Source organism: Ursus maritimus, unplaced genomic scaffold (genome assembly GCF_017311325.1).
Source record: "Ursus maritimus isolate PB19 unplaced genomic scaffold, ASM1731132v1 scaffold_33, whole genome shotgun sequence".
NCBI lineage: Eukaryota > Metazoa > Chordata > Mammalia > Carnivora > Ursidae > Ursus > Ursus maritimus.
The window spans coordinates 12,478,283-12,498,843 of record NW_024425897.1 but is presented as its reverse complement, the minus strand read 5'-3'; the positions used below and the strand labels follow the sequence as shown (position 1 = coordinate 12,498,843).

Sequence of the window (20,561 nt, the reverse complement as noted above, 5' to 3'; positions counted from 1 at the left end):
GTCTAGGTGTGAAGAAGAAGACAGTACAGCAAGCATCATTTAGCTTTTGTCGACTGGGTGGTAAATGGTTGGGTGGGGACTGTCAGGATGAAGAACAGAGACAGGGTGTCTGGAAGGACTGTACTGTGGGGAGCCTGGGGCCCTGGGGTGAGCAGGAATGCTGTCGGCAGCACAGGAAGCCTGGGTATAAGGCAGCAGAGAAGACGGAAGAGGTCAGTACCTTATGCCTCTAGGCCCTTGGTGGCATTTGTGGATCCTACTTTCTCTTCTTTATCCTCTTACTTGCCATGTTGAGTGGCAGGTCGTAGGCAGCCCTCCTAGTGGAAGGACCAGTGGGGAGCTGAGTGGGCTGTCTGTGTCCATACGTCAGGTGGGACTGACATGCCTGGTCTCCTGCTCTCTCCTAGCCTTAACGAGTCCATGCCCTTGATCACCAAGCAGCTGCAGTTCCTGTGGGGAGTGCCTCTGATCCGGATCTTCTTCAGTGACATCCTGAGCAAGAAGCTGCTGGAGAACCAGGAGCCAGCCCACGTGCAGCCAGCATCCCCCCAGAACGTGCTTCCCGTGAAGAGTGAGTGGCTGGGGCGGGCTGAGCCTATGGCTCTGCTTGGCTCAAGTGCAGCTCCTGCTGTCCCTGCGTGCCTGCTCCCCTCCGCTTCTGTGACACTCGAACGTCTCCCACACAGGTCTTAACACTGCTTCAACTGAGTTCACATTGAGCAGAAGAGCAACAGAAAACCCTTAGGGATAGAAAACAAGGACCAGGGAAACAAATAGGTGAACCAGACCAAGATCATGTGTAGAGATTATGGGTGTTCCCTGAGGGCTACGGTGGGGATCTCTGAACTTCCATTTGGCTCTGAATTTCTAGTAGCTAGAATGAAAGGGGGTTTGTGGATCTTTTCTTACTCATTAACACGAAGAAGGAAGGCCCATTTCTTAGGGGAAGTAGAGCCTTTTTGAGTCCCTAATCATAAAAATCTCCCACGTGGGGGTCTGTACGCAGAGGACACTGGGTCACTGACCCGGCCACCCCCACATTGCCCCTTTAGCTTAGTCATAGGTTGCATGGAAAGGTTTCTTGTTGCCCTCTCTGAGAGAAGTTCAGGAAATGCCGCTAACACAGAATTCGGTGGAGTCACCTGCCTATGGCAGGTTTCCAGGTTCAGGGTGACTTTTCTTCTGCCATCCAGCGTGGCGCGGAGCCCCGTAGTGCAGCTGTCCGTGAGCAAGGGCTCAGTGTCATTTCAGCAGGATGGAAATGTGAACAGGAAGGTCTGAAACTAAAGTCGAACACAACCCAACCCAAACCGAGTATCACTACTTGAGGTTGATGCTGATTCCCTCTGAAAGCAGAGAACTGGGAATCCCCCCAGGCCCCCTGCGTTTGTCCGTCTTCCCCTAATGTAGTCCTCTGCATTTTTACCCTGTGAGTTCTAAAGTCCAGTGGCCCAGTAAAAGACTCCCCTGTAGGAGTCGAATAGGCCCGGCTTGGTCTGAGATATTTTCTGATGTTTGAAGAGGTCTCTGGGTCGCACTTAAAAGGCCTAGTGTTAATGCTTTTCTAATTCATCCCAAAGCGATGACTTGAGTCCCAGCAGCCGCCCCGCTGTCCAGCCCAGGCTGTAAATCAGGCACTTTATTGAAATGCTCTTCACAGAGTGAAACCGGGCAGATGGCAGAACGTCTGCTCACACATTCCTTCTCCTCTCCATGCCAGATCTCCTGAAGCGCGCATTTCAGAGGTCTGCATCCGTCCGGAATATTCTCAGGCCTGTTGGGGGTAAGCGTGTGGACTCTGCGGAGGTCCAGAAGGTCTGCAACATCTGTGTCCTCTACCAGACCTCGCTGACGACGCTGACCCAGATCCGGCTGCAGATACTCACAGGTTTGCAGTCCTGAGGCATCTGCTTCCATCTCTGACATTTGGTGGATGATTTTTCTTAGAAAAAGTTGATTTTTCTTCCGGCTTTCTTGGCTCAGAAGATAGGTTTTGAGGGAGGGTATTTTGGAGCCGTTCTTAGAGGTTGATACACCTCAATTAAATGGCTCATGCTGACCTCGGGCCCAGCGCTGCCAGTTCGTTCCTGTGACCTGGCTTTTATGTCCATTGTGGAGTGCAATTTGCTTTCAAAAGTCCTTATTTTTTCTGAATAGAAAACTAGAAAAGACAAGAAAAGAGAAAAGCTGGACCACATTTAATCCTATAGTCGAAGGAGAAACACCTGTGCCTGAGTGTACCACCTCTGTACACGTGTGTTTAGATTGAAATACGCAGCATTTTATCATTGTCAGCAAGTTTCCCAAATTTCATTTATGTTGACCGCGTTGTATCTCATCACATGGATGTGCCCAATGTTTTCCTTCTTTGCCGAGCAAGGAAGAAAGTCGTGTGTGTCGGGAGCACAGAGTTTGGGCATTTGGGGCTTTCCCCTGCCATGCAGGACTTGTTCATATGAATTGGTGTGATGAGGACAGAAAGTCTGTAGGCCATGAAACTGTTAACTACATAAAGGGTTAAGAACTCTTCTGTTTCGTTTTACTTTTTTTAAAATTATAAATTGCCACTGCTTCTCTCTTTCACCCATATTTATTCATCTTCAGACGTGAACAGAGCACCTGTATGTGCCAGGCCCTGAGGGTGAAGAGGTGACTAAGACAGCCAGGGTCCCTTTCCCAAGAGGATTCTAAGAGTGGGGAGGCGAGCTGCAGGCAAGGGAAAAGAATATTTTCTGTCATGATGGGCTCTGTGACCGCGGAAGTAAGGAGACGGGTGGGCTTGGACTGGAGCAGGCCTTCCCAGCCTCAGCACTGCTGACACCTTGGGCCCAGTAATTCTTCGTTGTGGAAGCTGTCTTGTCCGTTGTAGGATATTTAGCAGCCCCTGGCCCCTACCCATAAATGCCAGTAGCGCTTCCCCCTCCCCAGTTGTGCTAACCCTGCCAAACACTGCCAGATGCCACCTGGGGGGCAGCACGGTCTCCAGCTGAACAGCACAGGACTGGTGTGGCAGCGGGGTTGGAAGCAGGGGCCTTTGTATATGTTTTAGAGGCCGTGTCTACAGCTCTTACAGGTACACTGGATTTGGAGGTGTGAAGGCTAAAGGCTTCAAAGATGAGGCCAGAGTGTTGGCCCAAGCAGCCTATGTGCATGGTGGTACCCATTTGCCGAGCTGGAGACAACCAGCTAGGGGTGGGCTTGTGGGGAATGAAGAGTTCTATTTGGCTGTGATGAGTGTGAGGTGCCAAGCAGGCATGTGAGTATCTGGGGGGGTACAAACAAAGGGGTGTCATGTGAAGCCTTGGGCCCAGGGCAGCCTCCATCAGGAGAATGCAGAAGGAGACGAAGAGGGTCCTGGACCAAGCCTGGCACCCCAGCACCCACTGTGAGGGTTTGAGAAGCATAGTGAGTGACGTGACTTTGAGGTTATGGCCTATGCTCTGCTTCTTAAGGTGCCCACAAGTTGAGGCATCCCCTGGAGTCCTAGTGAGAGCACCCAGAAAGAAGTTTTCTTGGCTTACTTGAAAATCTGTTGTTTTAAGAAGGAGATAAACTAAAGTGTTTGTAGAATATTCGGTCTGTTTAGCTACTGCAGAGCGGATTGTGAGGACGGCACACCGCTTTGCTCATGCTGCTCCCATGCACTTGGTGGCCCAGAGCCACGTGCTGCCCCCACTGGCAGAGCTCTCCGGAGCCCTGCATCTTCGCTTCTGTTGGAGTTGCTCCAGATGCAGCCCTGGCTGAATCTGTGTCTGAAGCTGGAGATACGATGTGAGCGTAGTTGCTCTTCCTGATTGTCCTGTGGGAGTACCTTTGTGGTCTCCACAGTTTAATTAGTCATTGTTTTTCTCTTGATCTATTTTTAAGTTATGAGGTCTCTGCATTCTTCTTTCTTTTTTGATTTCTGCATTCTATAACTACATTCTGCCACCTTGAAAATGTGAGCTCAAACCTTGAGGATTAATAACTAAGTGGGCGCTCCGTTTGTTTGCCTCCTGTACGGTTCCTTCACCTGCCACCCTGGTCTAAGCATTTATAGCGCCATTGAGTCTGTCATCCTGCCCCTGCTCTGGGCAAATACATCTTCCCCAAACAGTTCTTTGTTCAAAATTAAGTAATTCAGAGTGCTCTATAAAAGAGGTATTATAAGGACTCAAATATAAAGTGAAATATGAGGAATAATTTGAGGCATACACCTTACTGTATATTCAGAGACACATGGAACTTTAGAGCTAGGCTCTTTGAGTCCATAGCTATATTAATAGACTTAAAATGTAGCAGTGATGTAGCCTGTGTGTCTGAGGCCTTGAAGCCATCAGGAGGCAGATCTAAAATGTCTTGTGCTTCGCCCAGTGTTAAATGTTTGTGGGACACTTCACAGGATCTCCACTGTAGTCATTCATTGCTTTCCCATTTTTAGCAGAGGTAGAATAACAGAAGTAGAGGAGGGGAAAGCTTTGCTAAATATAGGTGAACTTGAAAGATGGTTTAAAGCAGGGTCTGCAAACGACAGCCTGTGGGCCAAATGCGGCCCACCACTTGTTTCGTAAATAAAGTTTTATTGGAATACAGTCCCATCCAATCATTTACATATTATCTGTGCTACGCTGGTAGCTTTCAGTAGTGTGACAGGGTGCTAGGCCAGGCCCACACAGCCCAAAAAATACTTAGTCTCCAGCCTTTTCCAGGAAAAATTTGCTGATCCCTGATTTAAAATATAAATACTGAGTCAAACAGATGTGGGTTCTCTTCTTAGCTCTGATACTTATTGGCCGGGTGGTTTGGGGCTAATTACTAAACCTCTCTCTGCTTCGGCTTTTTTCTCTTATAAAACGGAGGTAACATTGGGTTTCACAAGATAGAAAGGAAATAATGCGTGCAGAGTACTTAGGTCAGCATATGAAACATAGAAAGCACCCATGAAATGTTAGCTGTTACCGTGATCATTACTCTCGTGGTGATAATGATTTTCTCCGTGATGGCACCTTCTTTTGCACACGTTAAATGTCCACGAAGAAGTGTAAGCGTTTTATTCCCCCAATGGGTAGGAGAAACCGTGGACAGCTGGAGCCCCCACCTGAAGCTTGGGTTTCTCTGTCCTTTTCCAGGTCTCACTTACCTTGATGACCTGCTCCCCAAACTGTGGGCGTTTATCTGTGAGCTGGGGCCCCACGGAGGGTTAAAGCTCTTCTTGGAATGCCTCAACAATGACACGGAAGAGTCTAAGCAGCTCTTGGCCATGCTGATGCTGTTCTGTGACTGCTCCCGGCACCTCATCACGTAGGTTGACTGCTGTGGGGCTCAGTTCCTTTCCTAGAGTGTGGAGAAGCCAAATCACAGCATCAGTAAAGAAGCCCTTGCTGATGTGATTACCACCATCGTTCGGACCTGTGGGGCAGGATCATTAAGAAAATTAGACTAGAAAACATTTACAATACAAGGTGGGCAACATGTAGTCGGGGTTCAGCAATTCTTAATTCCCATCCTTCCAGGGGAGCTGGGTCAGTACTCCTGAGTGCAGGCTTTGGGGTCTCCCAGAGCTGGGTTCAAGTCACATCTCCACCATTTACTCACTGGGTTAGGTAGTTACCTGGAAGTGTCCAGAGCCAGGGAACTGGGAGGCAAATCCAGGATTGGCCACTTCCCAAGACACCTTGGGCAAGAGGGCCTCGCCTCTCTGAGCCTCCGTTTTCTCCTCTGTAAATGGAAATAACAGTAGCACATGCCCTGGCCATATGGTAAGGATTAAAAGAGGTAATGCACACAGAGTGCTTGGCACAGTCCGTGGCACACAGGAAGGGCTGTGATGTTTATTATCAAGCTGACCCTAGGCAATTTGCGTAACCTCTCTGAGCTTCAGTTTCCTTAGTCATAGAATGGGAATAATATTAGTAATCTGATAGGGAGTAAATGAGAAAAGGAACATCAAGTTCTCAGTACAATGCCTGGCACGGAGCGGGGAATTAGCAAATGTGAGTCCCATTCAGTTCCTTTGTCTTTTAAGCTTAGGTGTCTACTTGTGTGTTTGGTATTTTTTTTAATTCCCTGTTTTCCCAAGGTTGGTAAAGAATCATAAGAGAGAAGGGCCCCGGACAGTTATGTTCAGGGTAGGAGAGGATCTGGGACATGTAGGTGGCAGATTCTGGATAAGAACATGGAGAGAGGGGCTCAGTGAACAGTTGGAGGTGAGCACAGAGCCCTGTGCTGCTGCTGAAGGCACCCGCAATGGCTGGGTCCAGGGTGATCTGAGAGCAAGTCGTGCTCCAAAGCGAATGAAGCAGTCTTGGGAAATTTTCACATGGAGCTGTATCTTAAATGATTCATTTACTCACACGTTCTTTCAGGCATTTATTTATTCCCTCATAAATACTTCTCAGGTACCTACTAAGTGCCACTAGTGGCTGTTGTCGATGCAGAGGAAGATTCCACGGCTCTCCTTGGTGGACACGGACTCTCAGCCAAGATTCCTTGATAGGCATGAGTTCAGGCAGGAATTAAGAGATTAAGAAGAGTGTCACAGTCGGATCCTTATGAATAAGAAAAATATAAAGGGGAGCTTCTCTCCATTGTAGTCTTGAAATTTTTACTACGGACAGTTGCAAATAAATAGAAAGTGGAGAGAATAGTAGAAGGAACCCCTCCCCCCCCCCCCAGCTCTCTCCTCTGCGTCACCCTGAAGCAGACCTACACATCCTGTCGTGTTAGCTATACATTTTATCTGAAAGGTAAAGCTTATTTCGTGAGCTTATTTTTGTCTCATCAGAACTAGAGCTCTCCTATTTTCCCCCCTTTCCTCAGTGGGAAGTTGTGACTAATTTTCTGTCTGATTTAGGATCCTCGACGACATTGAAGTCTATGAAGAACAAATTTCATTCAAACTGGAAGAGCTGGTGACCATCTCCTCTTTCCTGAACTGCTTTGTGTTCAAAATGATCTGGGATGGAATCGTAGGTAAGGTAACGCTGCTCGCCGTCATTTCAGTGATGCTACACGCAGGGAGGCCGCGCTCTGTTCCATCAACTGATTCTTAGCTTCATTGCCCATCACAGCTAATTGGAAAGGCACATTTAATCACGTAATTGGAAGTTTCACTTCTTCGCTCTGTGCGTGGCCCCTTAAGGTAGTCGTGTGCTTATGGGGGTCTTAGATCTCCCTTAAGGAGGTATGTATACGTGTGGAGGATTATTAATGATGAGGATTTTGCCCTGTCTCTCCTTTTGCTCCTTTGAGTTGATTTCCATGCTGTATCAGGGCGCACTTCAAATCAGAGTTCACCTCCCGAAGTGCTGTCAGGTTCACTACAAAGCTGCTTACGTTAAAAAGGTCTTCTAGAGGGGCACCTGGGTGGCTCAGTCGTTGGGCGTCTGCCTTCGGCTCGGGGCGTGGTCCCAGGGTCCTGGGATCGAGCCCCACATCGGGCTCCCTGCTCTGCTAAGAAGCCTGCTGCTTCCTCTCCCACTCCCTCCGCTTGTGTTCCCTCTCTCGCTGGCTGTCTCTCTCTCTGTCAAATAAATAAAATCTTTAAAAAAAGAAAAGAAAAAAAAAGGTCTTCTAGATCACTCGCTAGTGGGAGGCAGCGTGAGTGATTGTGTCTGAGACACCCAGGTCCTGCAGACACTTAGAACATACCCAGGGTGCCTTTTAATTCCGTTGGTTCCGCATAAAATCCAGAGTGAGGGAGATGAGGAGATGAGGACCTTGGTGGGGCCTGGTGACAGGCAGAGACAAGAAGCTGTCCTCCTGGCCCCCCGCCTGCTCTCACCACCTCTCTACGTGGGACTCTTCCATGTGCCCCACAGAGAACGCCAAGGGGGAGACCTTAGAGCTGTTCCAGTCCGTGCACGGATGGCTGATGGTGCTGTATGAGCGGGACTGCCGGCGGCGCTTCGCCCCTGAGGACCACTGGCTGCGCAAGTGAGGAGCAGGGCGGGGGAGGGGGTTCCTAGAAGCCAGAGTCCCCTCGTCACGCGCTGCATGTGCAGACACTGAGGGTGATGAGAACTCATCAATGGTGACAGAGCCAGGCCCCATTTAGCAGATGGGGAGCAAGTGCTTGCTGAACCGAGCAGCAGGTGACCATAGTTCATTGGTGGTTTTTATCAGCAGAATGAGCAGGACAAAAACAACAGCTAGGTTTTTCGGGAATGGGCTGGGGAAATCCTCTTGCAACAACTAAACGTAAGATGTCTGCAATTTTTTATTAATGACATATCAGCTCTTAGGTTGTGGCACTCAAGTGGGGTCTGGCCGACGCTTTTGGTAAAGGGCCAGACAGTAAATATTTTAGGCTTTGCAGACCAGACGGTCTGTTCTGCAAGTACTCAGCTGTGCCATTGTAGCGTGGGAGCGGCCAGAGACCCTGTGTAGTGATCGTGTTCCATGGAAATTGGTTTACAGAAACGACAGCAGGCTGTCGGGGCCACCCCCGCACTAGAGAATGGTTTTCGTGTTGTAATAACCCCAAACCCGTGCCTTTCTTCTGAAGGGATCTCAAACCCAGCGTGCTCTTCCAAGAACTGGACAAGGACCGGAAGCGGGCCCAGCTGATCCTGCAGTACATCCCTCATGTCATTCCCCACAAAAACGTGAGTTGCTCTCGGAGCTGGGCTCCTGTGCATCTTTCTGTCTCAGCACACGGTACCTGACTTTCCCTCTTCGCTGTAGCAGTTGGAGAGAAAGAAATGAGCTCATTCACTCAGCAGATGTGAACGGTGATTGGCTCTCCTGCTACATCAGGTGTTAATACCAGTACAGAGACTGACGACAGTGGGAACTGGCAGTTCTGGGGATGGGGGTGCGTGTTACAGGGATGGATGCTGTGGGGCCCAGACAAGGGGGCCTGACCCAGCTGGGAATAGGGGGAAGGGAGTCAGGAGAAGCGGCCAGAGGCAGAAGCGGACAGTGGCTAAAGGCCTGGTTGACTGAGAGCGTGGTGCTCTTGGAGGGCGAGCCATACGGTCTGGCTGTGGAAAATACAAAGGGGAGCCGGGAAACTGAGGAGGTTTGTAGGAGTTGGAGTCAGAAGGGCCTTGCGAACCAAGGGCAGGCATGTGGATTTTGATTGGAGTCATTGGAGTGTTTTCAGCTTCAGGGGCCCCTGGTCAGAGCTATGCTTTAAAGAGTTTCTTCTGGCGTGGGATGGAGGACTGGCGAGGGGCAGAGGTGTTACAGGAGTGGAAAGATGATAGAATCAAGAGAATGAAGACATTCAGAGGAGAAAGAGAGATGGATTTCAGGTGGTAGGCGTGTTTCTGGCTCGGGCTCCAGGGAGCTTGTGGGAGTCGTTTCCTGGGGTAGGAGCACCTGCGAGAGCAGGTCTGGGAAAGTGCTGGGGAGGCCTGCTTTGAGCAGGCAACAGGTGAGGTGTCCATGCCCCCTGAGGCCATTGGACAATGGAGCTGGAGAGAGACTCAGCATGTGGACAGCGCCCAAATCTGGCTGCGTCCATAGCCATGGACAGGGTGGTCAGGGAGCCAGATGGAGTAAGACGACCGGGGACCTGTCCTTGGGAGCTCCAGCACAGGAGAAGACTAATCAGAGGAAGGGAACCAGCAACGCAGTGTCCCAGACCCAAGGGACTTGAGAGGCTTGGGAAGGCTCAGGTCCACCCACGTCCCCAGTCTGGAGTGATGCTCCAAAAGTGTCTGCTGGATGCCACAGCAATACGGGGCTCCTTCAGACGAGGCTCTTAGAGATCTTGGTGTGCCTTTCTTTTTTTTTCCTTCTTTTTTGGCAAAAGACATTTTTAGAAAAGAACACAAGGCACGTTTTTGTAAATTGAAGCTCATTTTTCAGAGATACTTACTCCTCATTGCTCTCTGATATCGTTTTGACCTTGACATTATTAACGATTGCCATTCTCCCTCAAGTAGCAATTTGCAAACGGATGTGGCTGTTTAAATTCTTGCTGCACTTGACAGCAGAGCCTCTCAGAAATGAAGGGATCTCGTGGAGATGACTTAGTGAAACGTGCCGCCCTCCCACCCTCCCCGCCCCTGGCCAATGTCCCTGACCTTGCCTCAGATGGAAGGCCTGCAGCCTGGCAAAGCCAGCTGTGCTGTTGCTTTCCTCTGCCCAGTGATGGAACGTTCTTCCTCACCTGAAGCCGGGTGATTTCACTGTACCTTCTACCCTTTGGTCCTTGAACAACCACTGTGACAGTGGAATCTCTAAATCTTCTGAGATGCGCAGACGACCCTCATTTGCCTTCTGGGTCTTCTGTGTTCCAAGGGTGGCATCCTTCCCTTCTGTAACCACTCCGCATGGAAGTGGCTTCCAGCCCTTCATCTTCAGGGCCTCGTCCAGTCTGGTGCAGTCCCCCTGCAAACACAGCGCCTCACCCTGAGCCTGTGTGCCTGCCAAGTCAGCCCTGGACCGTGGCATTCCCGTATCGTGCGGCCTGGGGTCTGTGCTCTGTGTCTCTGCAGTTCACAGATGGCATGCCCGGGTGGCCCTGGATATTTTAAGTTTTTGAGAGGAGCACAGTGAGATCCGTCGGCCTCTCTGTGAAGCACCGGCTCAAGCTCACGACGGCAGCATTCCTGTTGAGGATGTCCTCTTTGCTGAGTTTTAAAAACGAAACTAATTTTTTTTTTTTAATTTCAATGTACACGTACTTTTGAAGTACAGCTACTAAGCCCTTAGCACACAAATACTTATCTTTTTTTAATACTTTATTCATTTGAGAGAGTGAGAGAGAGCAAGAGAAAGCACAAGCAGAGGGAGGAGGGGTGGGGGGGTGGGGACAAGCAGGCTTCCTGCTGACCAGGAAGTCTGATGCGGAGCTCGATCCCCGGACCCTGAGATTCTGACCTGAGCTGATGGCAGACGCTTAACCGACTGAGCCATCCAGGTGCCCCATGCACGCAAAGAGTGGTTTAGGACCCTAGCCACCTTGTAAATGCCGCTGTAAGTATTTCTTTTGACCTAGGAGTGCCGTGAAAGTCCTTACTGAGCCTTTAGGGGTACTGAGAGCAAGAAGCCTGGGAACCTCTGAGATTAGTTGGCATGACTTGAGGGCTATAATCTAATCCTTCCCTGTTTTTCTTTGGGGAGTTTTGCCAAAGATTGCCATGAAGGCTTTTTGTGCTTGGTTCATGAACTCTCTCTTTCCTGTCTCTTGGAGACACTTCCTAGTCCCTGGCCCCTGTCCTGATCCTGTGATGGCCCCGGCAGGTCTGGGAGGGCATGTGTGGCTCAGTGTTTCGGAGTGGTGAGGGCTCTGTCCCATCCTGATGCAACGTGTGCTGCCCTCGTGCTGACACGTCTTACTGGAATGCACAGGGTAACAGGGTCTCTGCAGTCCTGCCTGCTCTCTTGTGTCTGTCACCATGGCATCTGCTCTTAATGCCAGAACTCTCCCTGTTCTTGATCTCACTCAAGTGGGTGGCTCACAATGCCGTTCTTCCCTTCATGTTTTTAAGGGCCTCAACTCTGCCTGGTTCACACACACAGCACTTCGTTCTCTGTGCTGTCTTACGTAGCTTTTACTCATCTGTGTGCGATTCATCTTCCGACTGGGACTTGAGGCCTTTCTCTCTTGTTTGGGCCTGGAAGGCCTCGTGCCCCATGGGGTGGGCAGGGGCTGTGTGGTGTCATGGTCTGTGCGTGGGTGCTGGGTTTGAATCTGGCCCCTCTGTCCACCAGCTGTGGGACCTTGGGTGAGTCACTTTCTTCATCTGCACAGTGGAGACAAGGGTCCTTTCCCAGATGTCTCCTGTGGTCGCTGAGGCCTCTCAGTCCCTTGATGCTGCTTACAGTTGCCCCAAACTGTCTTCCGTGCCCCGTGGACATCAGGGCCTCATCCTGGGATTCCTGGGAGAGGCGGGCATTCCCTCAGCCACCTCTGCACCTCAGCTTCTGTGATTGAGGCCTCTGCCGCATCCTGGGTTCACCCGGATGGGAAGCTCTTCTTCTGCCTCGTGTTCAGGTGATCGTGCTAAATAAAGATTTGAGGCCAGAGGAAGCCGTTGTGCCCCACAGCCCACACAAGTGAAGGCCCTGTTCTGGAAGTCAGCAGTCCTTCCGCACAGACAGGATAGGCAGCGGTGCCCTTCACCCCCCATCACAGCCGCCCTCACTGTTGCTCCGTCTGTTCTTCCCCTCCATGTCATCCTGAGACCCCCAGAGCTTCCGGTACTACTCAGAGCACTTCAGTCCTTGTTTCTAGACTCGCCGACCAGCCACATCAAGTTGCTCTGCTGAGAAGTAACCCCTCTGCCAGATATGTTCCTCCTCCTCGGGAGGCCACTGGCGATTGCTTTTCCTGCTACAGCCATAGTTACTTCATAGCTGATCAAATGATCCAGTTTGAATGCACTAGCCTCCCCTGTATGCAGTTAAGCATTATTACCATTGTTACTGTTCTGACTGTCCTTGTTTGTATTTAACAAAGTGTTTGATTCTGGAGGGCATTCTCATAAAAAAAAAAACAACAAAAAAAACCAGCAGTGGTTGGATTTATTTCCTCATTTGGCTGACATTTGAGTGCTTTTACAGCAGTGGTTCTCAAACCCAGGATGGGACAGAGGGTCATGTTCTCCTGGAAGGGGCTTATCAGAATCTTGACCGTGGGGGAGAGAGGGTTCTTCTGTAACAGTAATTGAGAAATGTTACTGGGTGGGGGTGGGGGTGGGCTGCGGTGTGCTTGAGGGCACAGAGGATGCAGATGAAAGGTCAGGGGCCTTTATTCTGTGGGATCATTTTTTAAAATTTCTGACAGTGAAAAAAATTACCTTTGAAATGTTTCTGTTTTGTAACTCATAACATTGATTTCCTTTAAAGCAGGCCTAGCTGTATAAAGCAGCCTCTGTAACCTGTCCCGCCGCCAGGTTTTTATAGTGGTTGATCAACTGAACAAGAACGATTTTCTCCCAGACCATTGTTAAGTGGACTCTGGCTGCAGCCAGACTGTTCTTTCTGGGCCCTTCCTTCCTTGGCATGTATTCAGCTCTAATTTCTAATTCCAAGGTTGTTTTGGGGAATGTCTACCATTCTCCCCAGACCCTTCTAACCTGCGGCATCTATCAGAGCGTCCTATTCTGCCTGCCTCTCATGTGACTCGTTTCACTAATCTTGTACACTGTGTCTTTGGGAATCATCAGTTGTTGACCCAGTTTCTGGCCTCACCTTTGCTCATTTCAGAGAGTTCTCCTGTTTCGAAACATGGTCACCAAGGAGAAGGAGAAACTGGGGCTCGTGGAGACCAGCTCGGCCTCTCCCCATGTCACTCATATCACGATCCGACGGTCCCGGATGCTGGAGGTGAGGAGCCCATCACAAAGAGGTGTACTCTCTGAAATGCTGGATTTTTAGTGGATGATCTGTTGCCTCCAACCATTCTTTTCACTCTTCGATCTAATGGCACTGAAATCAAGGCTCGGGGCTGGAATGGGCTGTCTGTCCCGTCGTGTGCTCCGGAGAGCTGCTTGATTAAACATGACCTAGGTGCTGGGGACCCGCAGTGCTCCGGGGCTGGAACATGGAACACTTCGTGCTCTTTGCAGTGAGGACAGGAAGTGCTACGTGCAGGCATTCTCATGTCTGCAGACTCCCTTCTCCCTGGTGGACGTGTTGCCCAGACTCCCAACAGTGAATGTGGAGGCTGGAGTGTAGGTAGTAAGTTTACTGAGCCATACTGGGGGGTGCATTTACTACAGAGCTAGGGGTTCTTCGTAGACAGGAACTTAGGAGAAACAGTGAAGTGGCCCACCTCAGCCAAACCCAGTGTCCAGTGTGACAGTCTGTGGCAGCTTATGTGAACAAGAAATAGGTGCCTGTCCTCAGAACACTTTATATGTCAGAAAATTGTGATAACTTAATGATTTTGTCAGAACACGACCCCGACTACCATCTGCTAGCATGTTGTTACGGTAAACGTACGTGCCTATGAGGTCACTGTGTGTGCGTGTGCCGTCCTGTCCCCCAGGGTTGTGTAGTGTGGAGCCTGCCCAAATGTGCTGAGCCTGCCAGTGACCAAATTGGTGACTGAACCCCGAGTCCACATTCCCAGGAGAGGCTGGGCTTGATAGAGTGGCCCGTGCTTGCTTTTTAGACCTTCTCTCTGGCTCCAGCCACAGCCCCTTGTTAGCATGTCCTGTGGCGTAGGGTAGTCATGGGATCCCAGGACAGCACATGGCCACATAGCCAGCCACCAGCAAATGGCACTGGCAGCCGCCCTTCCTCCCCCACATTTTCATTTTCCCCCTTGGGGCATTCACACTTCTTCCTGGAGAGCTGCTTTTAGTTCACCTGAACACTGGCGATGGACATGGGGCTCTGCTGGGGAGAGGCTGCGTGTGGTCACCAGATGATGCTTTTGACATTCTTAAAATGGGAGAGAAGAAACTTAAGTGCCTACAGGGACCCCGCCAGTCGTGGGAAAGGGTCAAACTGGCTGAGTGTGTCCGCGCAGGAGCGTCTTGTTTGCATGCTACACAAAGTTCTTTGCTTCCACTGGGCCATCCTGTTTTTCTTGAAACACAGCCCTCGGTTTAGAGAGCTACTTAAGAAAAAGAGCCGCGCTCGTGTGTGGGCAGATGACTCCTGACATCCAGCCTCAGGGCTGGCGAGCAGTGGAGAGGGGTGGGCAGGTGGGGAACACGCCAAAAGAGGCCACCTCCACTCCGTCCCACCTGGCGGATTCAGGCTCCATCATATTCTGGGTTTTTTGTTTTTGTTTTTAAAGATTTTATTCATTTATTTGAGACCGAGAGAGAGAACCCAAGTGGGGAAGAGGGGCAGAGGGAGAGGGAGAAGCAGACTCCCTGCTGAGCAAGGAGCCCGATGTGGGACTCAATCCCCAGGACCCCGGGATCATGACCTGAGCCGAAGGGAGACATTTAACCAACGGAGCCTCCCAGGTGCCTCTGCTCTGGGTTCCTAAGAGCAGGGCAAGGAGCTTTTATGTTATGAACAACTGACATTTTGTGAAGTGTCTGGAAGGTTAGATGACCCAGCGAATCCGCCCCGTGGGCCAACCAGTCTGCAGGCTTTGCTTTGACTCAAAGGGGAAAAAGCCCAGTTGTGTTCTCCAGCACTTTCCTCATCGGATGTGGATACTCCTCCCCTGTTACTTATGGTCCCCAGTCCCTCGCAGACGTGGCCGGCACCAACAGGAAGGCTGCGCTGGTAGAGACTGGTGTGTGTCCTGAGAGTGACAGAGTCCCTGGCTCCCTCCTCAAGTGTCGTTGATTGTGGGAAACTGACCACATGTCCCGGTTACCCTGGGCCTGCTTTCACAAACACAGCCCTCAGGGTGTCACAGGAGGGGTGTCTGTCTTAGGTTCTTGGCCAAGTCCACTTTTCCTTTTATATTCTGTCTCGTCATGAGACCAATTGCTATTGTTCCTATTGACCTAGGAAGCGGAGAGGGTCACAGACTCCGTTACCCTCCTTGTTCTCATTACCTGCTGGTTTGGTTGTGAGATCAGGAGAGCCCAGCGGCATTTGTTTGACTTGGACACAAGAGGGCATCAGAAAGCTGATATTAGTGGCTCACATGCTATTCTGGCCTTTTATTCAGTCTCCTTTTCTGTGGTTTTATCGAAGGTGGCGCTTCAGTATTCCCCTTGCAAGGTGTTCGTCAGAAGTCTTGCGAGAAGGCTTCCCCTCACGGGGTAAACCGGGGCCAGGACCCTAGCATCTCAGGACTGGGAGGAGCCGTAAGACATCCTCTGCCCAGCCCTGTCCCCTCTGTCAAAGGCAGAACTGAGGCCAGAGAAGTTAAGATTCACAGTCATGTTCACTCAGGTCTCAGTGGGAGAGCTGGGTGTGGGAGCCAGCTCTCAGCCCCAGGTCAGAGTCCTCTGCATCTGCTCTTTGAGATGCCCCAGGGAAGAGAAATACCCTCCTCCCGCTCCCCTTCCAGAAGGAAGGACACAGATCTAGTTCTCGTGTAATGACACTCGTGCCCAGAGGGTGCAACAGGCAGTTTTGTCAGAGGAGGCAGCTGGCAAATTCCTCTCCACAGCTCTTCGAAGAAAAGGCCAACGTGGGGCTGATAAAGAAAAAGTGGGATTCGACTCCAGTGAATGTTCCTTAAGCACCTGCCATGTGTGCGGCCTTGTGCTAAGTGCTTGCACATAACACCATCTCATTTAATCTGCATGATCCTGGCACCCCTACCAACGCGAAGTCAGCTTAGGGGGGCATCATTTCAAAGCAGAATGGAGGAAATCCTGCAGGCAAGCAAGAATGTGCTGAAATCCTCCACCCATCCCCGACTCCGTGCCAAGATAATTACCATAAATGTAGGCAGAACGGTTTAACCATCTGCTGCAGCTGCGTGCTGACGTCCTGTGCTTTTCATCTCACTCCGTGGTCCTCAAACTTCTGCCTCTCAGGTGCTTCCCGGGACTGCGCACCCAAAGCCTCTGCCTTCCAGAGATCATTATTACTAGCTCTCTAATTTGGGAGCTTAACCCAGAATAAGATTAGGAGCCGCCAGGGAATAGTCCTTTGCATCACAAGGGAAATAGGATCAGTAGGAAGGTGGCAAGAGTTCACCAAAGCCATTCTTACCATTCTGGCCCCGTGTGCTTTGTGACAGAGGACCAGGCTGGCAGGCAGGTGGCTGCCTTAGAGATCGTCTGTTTCATGTTAGCAGAATGTCTGACGGCACCATGGCTGTCACTAGGAGGGAGACCTGCGGGGCGGCCTCAGTAGGATATTGCAGTTGATTCGCAGCTTACATGACTGTATCGAAAGAGCTCAGTTGTACCCTCAAGATGGGCCGTCTCGTATTGGACCAGAAGGCTCCTCCCTGGCCGCTGTCTTGTCCAACGCTGCTTCTGACGGTCACTTCTCGAAAACAAAAACCTGACCAGCTTGCTTATAGGCACCCACATGCCAGGAACACAGGAACACAGTAGGTGACAAAACCAGGAGCCCGAAGACCTCAACAGCTTAGAATTGAGAGGCAGACGAAACAGGATAATTGAGTACAAGAACTCCAAAGCCGCGTCCTCGAGTTCTGCGTGGGGGGTGCTGGATGGCTGCATGCCTCGCAGGCTGGCTGCCAGCCGAGGGTGCGCCGGGCTTCTCCCCGCTGCCCTGCCTTTTGTGGGCCCAGCGTCACTCCTGCACCCTTATCCCTGCCATCTGTCTGCTCTGCCACCAACAAAGATCTTTCTGAGAAAGCCAGTCATGTCTCTCCCTGCCTGGACTCTTCTGTGGATTCCTACTGCCCTCAGGATGGACCCTAAATTCCTCAGCCTGACTCACCCAGGCCTTTCATGATCTGGGGAAAGATACCAGGAGTTAAGGTGTGGGGGTATTTTCTTTTTCATCTCGTAGTGTCTGAGTTTGACTGATTTTTTTTTTTTTTTTTTTTTTTTTTTTTTTACCATGAGCTAAATAAGCTAGTCTTTGCATTAAACTAGGGTGGGACCTTGTCCCAGTTACTTCCGTCCTTTGTTTGATGGTCTGATGGCCAGGAATGTGTCACAACTCATCTCGTCCGGTTTCCACGTTTCCGTGCTCTTTGTCGTCTCGAGGGCAGCCTCCCCTTGCCACAGAGCAGTGGAGCAACAGCACCAAAATGAGTTTTCCTTTTAACAGTCTCATTTAAAAGCACGTGAGAACTGCCCATCCCCGTACCCCGTGTCTTGACTCACGTGTTTAGTAACGAAGCCGGGAAGGCTTCACACAGGGGAGCTGGAACCTTGGAGTGGCAGCCGTGAGTTAGGCAGAGGGCCTCCCCCTCCTAATGGGCTGCCATTCTACTTTCGGCAGGATGGCTACGAGCAGCTCCGGCAGCTCTCCCAGCACGCCATGAAGGGCGTGATCCGCGTGAAGTTCGTCAACGACCTCGGGGTGGACGAGGCAGGCATTGACCAGGACGGCGTCTTCAAGGAGTTCTTGGAGGAAATCATCAAGAGGGTTTTCGACCCGGCGCTCAATCTGTTCAAGGTATTTAAGGGGCGTGGGCACAGGGCTGACGGCTGCCTAATTCTCGGTGACGAATGAGAAGCGAAGGGCCGGGCATGTAGGCTCCCTGCCTCTCCATCTCTCCTTCTCCCTTGCAGACAACCAGCGGGGATGAGAGGCTCTACCCCTCGCCCACGTCCTACATTCATGAGAACTACTTGCAGCTTTTCGAGTTTGTGGGCAAGATGCTGGGGAAGGCCGTGTACGAGGTAGGCACAAGCAGAGAGCGTCGCACCCAGAGGAACGAGATGCTAGAAGTCCCAGGGACTTGGTGCACAGTGTCGTGGCCAGGCCTAGCCACATAAAGGCCCTGTCTTTAGGATGGAGCCCAAGAAAGAGGACGAGACCCAAGATTACTGGACAGAAATGGTGCTTTCCACGTAGTATGTCATTTCCTCCTCCCACCAGTCTTGTGGCCTGGCTGCTGCTGTGCCGGTGACCTCCCAGTGACAACCGAGACTCACTTGTCCAGAGTTCTCAGTGCTAGTTAAGCGGTAGAACCCAAATTCAAACCCAGGCTGGCCTGGTCCAGTTGTCGGAGGGCAGCGTACTGTGGGGTGTGATAGTTGTGACATCTGTTTTCTGTAGTTTATGGGAGTGAGTGCTTCAGAGCAAGCCACCGGCGTCCCGGTGTTGCCTGCAAACCAGAACAGGACAGCAGGACAGAGCCCACAGCTCCTGGTCGAGACTGGTCTTCCCCAGCTAGCCGTATGACCATGCAAGCACTTTTCCTTCTGTAGGCCCTCATTCTTGTCAGAGAAGGGGGGGATAATAAAAGCCACGTTACTGGGTCACTGTAGATAGTAATTGAGCTAATACGGGTAAGACCCTTCGTGGTGCCTGGCTCGTCGGTCCCGTGGAGTCAGGGCGGCTAGACTTGTGCAGGTTCCCGGTGAGGCCCACACGGCTCCCAAACCTTGTCCGCTGCGAGCCGGGCTGGGAGAATTCCCTCCCGGTGGCACTTGGTCCCCACCCTAAGGGTCCTGCTCCACAGGCAGGAAGTAAAGCTGCAGCAGGAGCTTGTGGCCATCACAGTGGGCCCCAAAACTGCCTGAGCAGCCCTCACCTCTCACCCGGCACAAGCCCTAGGGAAGACAGGGTGCCCTCCGAAGGCAGAGCCGGTGGCTGGGGCAGATGGAGGGAGGGCGGGAGAGAGACCATGTGGGCGCGACCATAATTCTCTCTGTGTCTGTGGCCTCCGTCCCCGACCAGGGTGCGGTCAGATGCCCCATCTGCGTCCCTGCCCAGGCTCCCTCAGGCTGGCCTCTGCCCTAGACTGGTTGGGGGTCCTGGGCTCCTTTTCTGTTTTCCATATCTGCAAAATGGAGACTGTTTCTCAGTTGATTCCCATTTAGAAAAGAGATCCCATGAGGACGTACCTGGCCATATGCTACATTTCTCTTTTTAGCATGTAGCTGTGATAGGCCCAAAAGAGTTGGGCCAGCCAAGAAGCATGACTTTGTGGCTTCTGTGAATATGCTCCCCCGTTCCCTGGGCCCAGTGTCTGTCTCCTCCCTCTCCAGCAGTAACGACGCGGAGAGAAAGTAGGACATGCTGGGCCCCGTGTGAGGAGCTGAGTGCATTAACTCATGTAACCCTTGCAATCCTCCGACACAGGCCATCATCCAGTCTGAGCCCCTGTCCCTTCCAAATCTCTCTGACTTGCGTACTTCTCTCCACCTAGAACAATCTGTTCTCCCCAGTGTTCTGCAGTGGTTTCCTTGCTGTATCCCTGCCTCCTGTCTTCCTTCTCTGGTCCGTTCCCCATGTCAAGTACAAACCTGGCACTTCTCTGCCTAGAGCCCTCCTGGGGCTCCCTGCAGCCCTCCAGTAGAGTTCAGACTCCAGGAGACTCCTCCTGACCTGGCCCCGATCCCTCGCCTCCGCTCCTTTGCACACTGTGCTATGGCCAGAGAGCTCTGTGATCCGTCCCCGGGGCACGCCTGTGGGGCTCGTACGAGAGACCTTGTGCTCCTTTGGTCTAGCTTAGATGGGTCTTTCCCCGGGAGGCTTCCCCTGCCTTGTCTCCAAGTGAGAGCCAATGCTTTGCATTCCTCTCTGCCCTGCTCGTTTAAACCGTAGAACTGGGAGGCTGTGCTGGTCCCCATTTACAGATGAGAGAGCCGACGTCCTGCAGCCAGGCAGCAGAGCAGCTGGGGTTGGATCCCTGAGCTGTGCAGCTCCGAAGCCTGTGCCCTTAACTGCTGTGCTGTGACGTCCCCAGGAGGCTCTGGATGGTGTTGAAGGGTCGGGGGGTACTGGTCTCCACGTGGAAAGTTTAGGAAGCACCTAGCAATGTCCTCGGCGACCTGGGAGCACCTCTGCAATGCCACCCCAACAAGGTCACTGAGATGGGATCCTGAATGGCAGACGGCAAGCTTCTGTCTCTCCTTTCGCAGGGCATTGTGGTGGATGTGCCCTTCGCGTCCTTCTTCCTGAGCCAGCTGCTCGGGCACCACCACAGTATCTTCTACAGCTCTGTGGACGAGCTTCCTTCGCTGGACTCAGAGTTCTATAAAAACCTCACTTCCATTAAGGTCAGTGTGGCATGGCAGAGGGCGTAGCTGCAGCCTGGTGTAAACTCAGTGAAGTGAAGGCCTCAGGGTTTTCGTGTGGTGGGAGGCAATTGCCTG

At 51.5% G+C, this 20,561-nt stretch overlaps 1 protein-coding gene across 8 annotated transcripts in view; it reads left to right on the top strand.

Moving 5' to 3' along the window:
- Positions 1-20,561, top strand: part of UBE3B (ubiquitin protein ligase E3B) — a 53,153-nt gene that overhangs the window by 21,086 nt on the left and 11,506 nt on the right. For all 8 annotated transcript variants that reach the window (XM_040619802.1, XM_040619805.1, XM_040619804.1 and 5 more), the window contains 10 exons: positions 408-571; positions 1,721-1,888; positions 5,109-5,280; positions 6,833-6,951; positions 7,800-7,914; positions 8,486-8,585; positions 13,144-13,263; positions 17,734-17,910; positions 18,027-18,137; positions 20,328-20,465. In XM_040619802.1, coding sequence (XP_040475736.1) covers positions 408-571; positions 1,721-1,888; positions 5,109-5,280; positions 6,833-6,951; positions 7,800-7,914; positions 8,486-8,585; positions 13,144-13,263; positions 17,734-17,910; positions 18,027-18,137; positions 20,328-20,465 — 1,384 coding nt within the window. The remainder of the gene's footprint in view (positions 1-407; positions 572-1,720; positions 1,889-5,108; positions 5,281-6,832; positions 6,952-7,799; positions 7,915-8,485; positions 8,586-13,143; positions 13,264-17,733; positions 17,911-18,026; positions 18,138-20,327; positions 20,466-20,561) is intronic.